The 8848-nt window shown below is 44.5% G+C and overlaps 1 protein-coding gene across 1 annotated transcript; it reads left to right on the forward strand.

The window, feature by feature from the left end:
• Positions 1 to 382: 382 nt before the first annotated feature.
• dbi (diazepam binding inhibitor (GABA receptor modulator, acyl-CoA binding protein)) lies at positions 383 to 7162 on the forward strand. Its single transcript, XM_026144743.1, has 4 exons — positions 383 to 490; positions 5625 to 5742; positions 6123 to 6185; positions 6815 to 7162. The coding sequence occupies exons 1-4, from the start codon at positions 476 to 478 to the stop codon at positions 6886 to 6888; spliced, it is 270 nt and encodes an 89-aa protein (XP_026000528.1). The 5' UTR covers positions 383 to 475; the 3' UTR covers positions 6889 to 7162.
• The last annotated feature ends 1686 nt before the right edge of the window (positions 7163 to 8848 follow it).

An 8848-nucleotide genomic window follows, 5' to 3' on the forward strand; every position in this document is an offset into this window, starting at 1 on the left:
TTATTTAAGCAGTTAAAAAAAAGTCTCGTTGACATTAAAACTTCATTTTTTAAGTGAGATCTGGCCATGAGGGCAGCAGAAATGATAACACATAAAATAAGAGTTTAGTAAACATATTTTAAGTGGCCAAAAGGACCGGACTGGCTATACACTGGATATATAACTCCTTTGTAAATCCTGCTGAGTGCAGTCTATTTACCAATATGAGTAAAGACATCATACAAACATTGGAAATCACGTGTTGTTGGACGACCACTTTTTGGCATAAGTCTCCGGGTATCACGTGACAGCGTGAATCCTGAACCCCGCTGACACGACTGCTCTGGTTGTAAGTACATGATTGGTTCCAATTGCGGTCACGTCATCCAGTGAACGGCCGAGGTACGTTATTGGTTTAGCCAATAGGAAGGAGGGCGTGAAGGAGGAAATGGTTTGACAGTCAAGTCCCCGGCTTATGTTTGTCTACTAACCGAGCATGGCTGAGCTCCAGGTCTGTATAAAAGAATAAAATTACTGGTTTATATTCCGCCGCCTTCTGTTAAGGAAGACCGTTAGCTGATGTAGCGGTTTAGCTGCAGGCCGTGTGTCCTGAAGTGAAAGCATCCCAGACAGCTGTGCGGAGTCTTTGTTCAACGACTTGTTAGCAGCTACAGAGCAGCTCATGCAGCCCGAGGGCGCAGAAAAAGTCGGTGTGTAACAACGGCTGCGGGGGAGCTATTGTCCCGATGCAGCTTTTCTTCATGTCTGTAGTGTTTGTGCAGGAAGCAGACTGATCTGGAGTACGACTTCAGAAAAATCACCCCACTGGGCATTTATAACGTCTTCTTCAGTCTGCCCTTCAGCCCACTTAGCCAAGAATGGGGCAGCTCCAATGTCGCAACCATGTGAGCAAACTGGGTAAAGGCAAATGTGATGTAAGCTCGAGTAAAACGGTTCTTTATTGCACCGATCACTTGCGAGTTATAAAACAGTGTTTCACTGTCTGGTTGGACTAGACTGATTCTCTATCCTGATTTTACTTTTATGCAGAGGAAGTGAAGCATTTCCTAAATGTCATTTATAAACATCCCAGTTTTCTTTTGAACACAATAACAAATTATTTCAGAAAAAAAATGACCAGGTCAGCCCACAAAAACGGACCTTTCTATTAACCCATAGCACGGAACGTTGGTGTTCACTGATGTGCTTTGTAATACTCAAATCAAGTTAACTTGGACATAAAGCACATCATGTGTAAAGGCTAATTTACACCATGGAGCACCACGTGCTCTCGAAACTGTGTAACCATAACTCAGGGAAAACAGCGGGACTAAGGGGTCACTTTTGTATTTCCCCAAGCTGTAACAATCAATTTTGTCTACAGAATTTAAGGATATCAGAATACTTTATTGATCGTCAGGGGGAATTATATACAGTCGACTTCCACTCTCTCTCTTAAGCAGTAAGCGGTTCTTTGTGGTTTGGCTGGCTGCACTGACACAGGAAAATCCACCTGTTAGCCGTGATATTTGGTTTTGTAAAGCTTTATAAATGAAAACTGTGCCGAGGAGGAAGGCTCTGGGGTAAATTAGCCTTCATGCATGAAGTGTTTCCACTTTAAAACAGAGTTTTATCTTCTATTTACTCGCAGTATTAAAAACTTCACCTTCAGTCCAGACTGAAGTATGCCATGGGCAATCTGGAGTAAGATTGCACGTACTGGAAACACATCCTTTGAGATTAAGCTAGAGCCCTTTTGGTCATAGAGATGTTTTATGAAAGAAGGGCGGTGTACAACCCCAAAGAACCCCATTCCCACAGTGAAACACTTTGATGGCAGTCTTATGCTGTGGGGATGGACCTGGTAGAATCTCTTCCAGGCAGAAGGAATCATTAAGAAAGAAGGACGTGATAATTTGATTTCAAGCAGTCAGCAGCAAACTGGGCCCGGACAGTCGCTTTGTCTCTCAGCACAAGAGGTCTAATAATTTTGACCCTGGTACATTTAGTTTTTTCTTTCTGTGTGCAAATTAAAATAGTATAAGCATCCAGTGTAAAACAGGGATGTGTGGAAAAGCTAAGATGGCGCCGGTGAGGTCGGCTGCCGTCACGACTGCTCCGACCACTTTTTCTTTGTCTTTGTTTTTTAAGTTAGTTTTCAGCGTTTCTAAATCGGCAAAATCATCACCATTGGGTACATTAGGTATGACAGTGACACTCTTGTTTCTATTGGTTTACAATGTACTCACAATTCGAAGTTTTTAACTCCGGATCCGAGCTGGCCGAGTGAGATCTCGAGGGAGAACAAAGGGAAGCGGCGGCGGCCTAGAGGGAAGCGAGCCGGCGTCAGGAACAGGCTGAGAGCTCGTGCACACCGCACACCTCTGCCTAGCATCCTGCTCGCCAACGTCCAGTCACTGGAGAACAAGCTTGACGACCTCAGGGCCAGGATAAAGTTCCAGAGAGACATTCGGGACTGCAATCTCCTCTGCTTCACCGAGACATGGCTGAACCCAGCGGTGCCGGACCACGCCATCCAGCCGGCCGAGTTCTTCTCGGTTCACCGCATGGACAGGACACGGGACTCGGGGAAGTCAAGGGGAGGCGGCGTGTGTTTAATGGTGAACAACAACTGGTGCAACAGTGCGAACGTTGTTCCTCTCACACGCTCCTGCACACCAAATCTGGAACTACTGTCCATCATGTGTCGTCCTTTTTATCTACCTCGGGAATTTACATCGGTCATTATAAGTGCCGTTTATATTCCACCACAAGCGGACACGGTCACCGCCTTATGCGAGCTGCATGAGGCACTCACACAGCACCAGACACAACACCGGGACGCTGCGCTTATTGTGACGGGGGACTTTAATAGCGCCAACCTCAAACGCGCAGCGCCGAACTTTTATCAACACATCACCTGCCCCACTAGAGGTGAAAGGACACTGGACCACTGCTACACTACGGTCAAGGACGGCTACAAGGCACAATCCCGCCCCCCGTTTGGCAAATCTGATCACGCCGCCATCTTCCTCATGCCAAAATACAAACAAAGGCTGAAACAGGAAGTTCCGGTTCAGAGGAAGGTCGCGCGCTGGACGGATCAATCGGTGGCTGCGTTACAGGACGCACTCGATGACGCAGACTGGGGCATGTTCAGAAACAGCTCCGACGATGACGTCAACGTGTTTACGGAAGCGGTTGTGGGATTCATCGGGAAACTAGCGGATGATACCGTGGAGACAAAGACTATCACAACGTTTCCCAACCAGAAGCCGTGGGTGGATAAAACCATCCGCGACGCTCTGAGATCCCGCACCGCTGCCTACAACACGGGACTCATGACGGGGGACATGGACCCGTACAAAGCCGCGTCATATAACGTGCGGAGGGCGGTGAAAGAGGCGAAGCAGCGCTACGGGAGGAAACTAGAGTCACAACTCCAACAGAGTGACTCTAGGAGCCTGTGGCGGGGACTAAGGACAATAACGGACTATAAAGCACCAACAACCGGTATGACGAACGCGGCCGTGACTCTGGCAGACGAGCTGAACACTTTCTATGCTCGCTTCGAGGCTGCAGCTAAGGTCTCCAACAATGCTAGTGTTAGCGGCGCTAACGGCTGCAGACAGGAAGATACTGCCAGCACCGGAAACGTGCTCGTCATCTCCGAGCATGAAGTAAGGAGAGCCTTCAAGAGAGTGAACACCAGGAAAGCAGCAGGACCAGACGGCATCCCAGGTCGTATCCTAAGAGACTGCGCATACCAGCTAGCTCCTGTGTTCACTGAGATATTCAACATCTCTTTATCTCAGTCGGTGATCCCCACATGCTTCAAAGAGTCCATCATTGTTCCTGTCCCGAAGAAACCCCACCCTGCTTCTCTCAATGACTATCGCCCTGTAGCCCTCACCTCAGTAGTGATGAAGTGCTTTGAACGCCTGGTCAGAGACTTCATCATTTCTTCACTACCAGACACACTGGACCCACTACAGTTCGCTTACCGTCCAAATCGTTCCACAGACGATGCCATCTCTCATCTCCTCCACACATCACTCACTCACTTGGACACTAGAAGGGGGAATTATGTTAAAATGCTCTTCATAGACTACAGCTCTGCATTTAACACCATAATTCCCTCCACACTCACCACCAAGCTGGAGCATCTGGGACTCAGCTCATCTATGTGTCAGTGGATCTCCAACTTCCTAACTGGCAGACCACAGGCAGTAAGGATGGGCGGACATGTCTCAGCCTCCACCACTCTCAGCACTGGAGCCCCCCAGGGGTGTGTTCTGAGCCCCCTGCTGTACTCTCTGTACACATATGACTGTGTGGCCACTACCAGCTCCACCACCATCATCAAGTTTGCTGACGACACCGTCGTGGTGGGCCTGATCTCTGATAACAACGAGACGGCCTACCTGAAGGAGATTAGGAATCTGGAGAACTGGTGCCAGAGGAACAACCTCCTTCTAAACGTCAGTAAGACAAAGGAGCTGATAGTGGACTTCAGCACTAAGCAGGAGAGGAACTACCAGACCCCCGTCCTCAACGAGTGCCCAGTGGAGAGAGTGGAAAGCTTCAAATACCTCGGAGTTCACATCACGCAGGACCTGTCATGGTCCTGTCACATCAACACCGTGGTGAAAAAGGCCCGACAGCGTCTCTACCACCTCAGACGCTTGAGAGACTTCCAACTGCCCTCCAAGGTGCTCAGGAACTTTTACTCGTGCACCATAGAGAGCATCCTGGCGGGAAACATCTTAACCTGGTTCGGGAACAGCACCATGCAGGACAGACGAGCTCTACAGAGGGTTGTGCGGTCAGCTGAGCGCACCATCCGCTCCGAGCTCCCTGACCTGCACTCAATCTACAGCAGGCGGTGCTGGACCAAGGCCAGGAAGATCGTGAAGGACCTCAGCCATCCCAACAACAGACTGTTCTCTCTGTTGAGGTCAGGAAAGCGATTCCGCTCCCTGAAGACCAACACAGAGAGACTGAGGAGGAGCTTCTTCCCGCAGGCGATACGGTCTCTCAATCACACCACCACACAGTACTGACCCACACATACAGTTCTTACACACACACTGGACTTTCTGGACTTTGGTTTTGCACAACACTGGTCACTATATTCTTCATTTCCGGTTAATACTTGTACAGCTGCTGTTATTGTGTATATATTTATTTATATTTATATTTCTTCATACATTCTTATATAGTTCTATATTGTGTATTTTGTTGTACAGTTATTTTATTTTCAACTTTAATTTATATATTTTATCTTATTCTTTCCCAGTTAAATTTACCCTTCATTCTAATTTGTGTTGTACAGTTATTTCATTTTTAACCTTAATTTATATTCTATTCCTTCCTAGTTAAATTTACCCTTTTTAATTTTTCATATTTATTTCCTATCTTATTCATAGCCTTTTCCTTTTTTGTTTTCTTTAGGTCACGAGCAGTTGTCCAAGCATTTCACTACATATCGTACTGTGTATGACTGTGTACGTGACAAATAAAAATTTGAATTTGAATTTGAATTTGAAGCTGTGTTAAGAAGTCCTTCCTCTTCCAGCTGGGAAGAAAAAAATCTACCTTTTGCACGTAGCACTGTCCCAACGTTGTCGTCCTGTCTTCTACAGACTAAGTTTGATGAAGCAGCAGCAGAGGTCAAGCAGCTGAAGGCGAAGCCGACTGATGAGGAGATGTTGCAGATCTACTCGCTGTTCAAGCAGGCCACCGTGGGTGATGTGAACACAGGTGAGAAATTTCAAATGATACTGCGCTCAGCACTGTTACTGCTCTCACACAAACTGTTGATAAGAGTCTGACACTGGCTACGCTGAACATGCACCCTATAAGAACCACTGGCACATGCATGACGTACACCTGTACTACAGACTCTCTGAGGAGCTAGATCTGCTCCTGTGTATCGTGGTTTCACTTTCAGATTTCCACATAAATGTAAATATTCTAGATAATTATCAGTAGTGTTTCTTATGTTTTTGTGTTGCAATGTAATGCAGCCCTTTGCTCTGTACTGAAGACGCTGGGCCTTAATGAATGTGTCCTATATTTATTTGACCTGCATTACACAGGATTCCACTAAATTGTTTAATTTGCTTTGTTTGTCTTTGAAGCTCGTCCAGGGATGTTTGATTTCACTGGGAAAGCTAAATGGGATGCCTGGGAGAAGCAGAAGGGTGAGTAAGAATGGAGGTGGTGGCTGTGGAGAGGGGGGTCTGGGTCAGGTCCCTGTGACCTGACCCCGGATAAATGGAAGGAAATGGATGTGTTTAAATGATGTTTAAAGTGAACGCTTACTTGAAATATATCCAGCTGTAATTCTAAAAACATGACCTAATATAAATAAACCTAAAATAAATGTTAAGTTTATTTATATTCATTAATTAAAAATGAATTACAAATTTGTTAATTTTTTGTTTTCTTGTTGTCCTTTATTATTTTACTAAAAGTACAATTTCAGTACATTTTATTGCATAAAGGCTGAATAAGTTGATGTTACCTTAAACATAAAGGATGATTTCCTCAGAGTTAGGAGTGCAGCTCATTTGATTAAAAAAAAGTTGGGCTGGTGCGTTCCTCATCCTTTGTAGTAAATTGGATTATTGCATATTGTACTCGGCTGCATGCAGCCCCCTTTCAGGACTGCATGAGTTGTTGTAGTGTTGAGTTTGTCAAGCAGGGCTTTGAGTCCTCATGTCAACAAACTATGAAAAAGAGTCTCTGAAAGTAAAAGCAGGACTAGCTTGTTCATTAAGTCTGTCTGTCTTTTTTTCCCTCCATAACACATTTTTAATTTGTCTGTAAGGTAAGAGCAATGAGAACGCCATGAACGAGTACATCAGCCTGGTGGAGGAGCTAAAGCAGAAATATGGAATATAATGCTGTGTGATGACGACCAACTGGCCGGGAAATCTGCTCCGTGGACTGTGACTGGCACCAGTCTCCATCCCTGCACCGTTAAAACGCCTTAAAACTCAACAAGTGTGTCCGTAAACAGCTCACATGAACACCTGGTGGATGGCTTCTAGTCCTAGAAACTGACCCAAGTAGCTGCCGATGGACACATTTAAACTGTGTATATATCAGGTTTCAGTATTCATGTGTTTCTGCAGAAAGTCCTGTCATTTCAATAAACAGTAACCTGAAAGTGTGATTTTAGATCTTCAGCTTTTTTTTTTAAGTATTTGTTCAGTTCAATTTAATTTTATTTATATGGCACCAAATCACAACAACAGTTGCCTCATGGCACTTTATGTTGCAAAGAAAAGAGAGAACACCCCGTCATGAGCTTTGGCTACAGTGGGAAGGAAAAACTCCATAACAGGAAACAACCTCCAGCAGAACCAGGCTTGAGTGGAGGAAGACGAGGAAGGCAAGGCGTGGAAGAGAGCCAGAGAGAAGGCTCTGCCTCCCATTCTACATTGAAATACCCAAACCATAAGTAAGCCCCCAGTCTAAGAGTGAGCTGCTCTAATAGGGTGATAAAGTATTATAAAGTTATGGGGCCTGATTATTATTATCATTATTATTATGTATTATTATGTAATGGGAAGGATTTAAATTCTGATCCTGGATTTAACGGAGCCAATGAAGAGAAGCCAAATATCAGAGATAAAGGAGATTTTTAGGACGTCCTGATAATTACAAATTACAGGCTATTAGTAACCCAAGGTAATGCCACCCAGAGCAGGAATCTAATTGGATACCATACTGGGCCGAGTACAATAACCTCAGTTTTAGCTGAAAGTAGAAGCAGAAAATTAGAGGCCATAAAGACTTGGATGTGGTTTAGCATTAGTTCTAATTAGTTACAGCACTTTCAGAAAGACATTTACCGTGATGAATGCTGTGTAATCCAAATTTAACAATTTAATAACAATTTGTGCCTTACATTTTATTACTGACTGTGGAATGTAAACCACTGTTGTGTCCTGTTGCTAAGTGGCTATTTTTGCGTATCCAGAGACTTCCCCATTGGTTGTTTTTTATATCTATAAAACTCTACTTGGATTGTTTCCTGCTTATCTGTGTGTTTTGGTATGAAAACAATTTCAATCTCATTGAGACGTTTACGTGGATAAATAAAGGATAACAATTGTCTACACAGAAATGCAGAATGACAGGATGTGGTGGATTTTGTGAAAAAAAAAACTTAATGGCTGTGGTGAAGAAGAACTCAATTTAATTCAATTCAGTTTTATTTATATAGCGCCAAATCACAACAAAATATGCCTCAAGATGCTTCATAGAACTAAGAAGAGGAACAAGGTAATAGTCTCTGATGACGTCATAGAACAGTTTGAGTGTAAGAGACAAGCTTTGGACCCTGTGACACTTTTGTCTTTATGGTCAAACTTGGATCACATGGATCTACTTTCTGAGTAAGCAATGAAACAGGTGTGAATCTGTAGGATCCCTGGACACAGGCAGAAGTGGTCAGTTGTTCACAATGGCTGTGATCGCAACCAACAATGTTATGTGCACCTCATGTGTGAGTTTGGAAGATCCCATATTAGGGTGTATGTACTTCACTGGTTCTCCAATCACCATAAACCTTCTGTATGCATTTTTAAATCTGGATTATCTAAAGACTCAATGAGCTCGATGTCTACAGGTCTGACACAGAGACACTTGAAGAGGACTGCCCACTGCATGGGTCCTCTTGTGCTATGGGCAGATATAGACTCGGGCTCAAAGACATCAAGACACACAACTAACGATGTGTCAGTTGGGAACAAAGCAGTTTGTAGAGCATCTCTGGTTCCTGCCTGGACCCAGAGATGCTTTTCTTTACTTTTTTTCTCTGATGCAGAACACAATGCCCTGTCAAAAAAAAACA

The sequence above is a fragment of the Astatotilapia calliptera genome, chromosome 16, assembly GCF_900246225.1.
Source record: "Astatotilapia calliptera chromosome 16, fAstCal1.2, whole genome shotgun sequence".
NCBI classification, from domain to species: Eukaryota; Metazoa; Chordata; class Actinopteri; order Cichliformes; family Cichlidae; genus Astatotilapia; species Astatotilapia calliptera.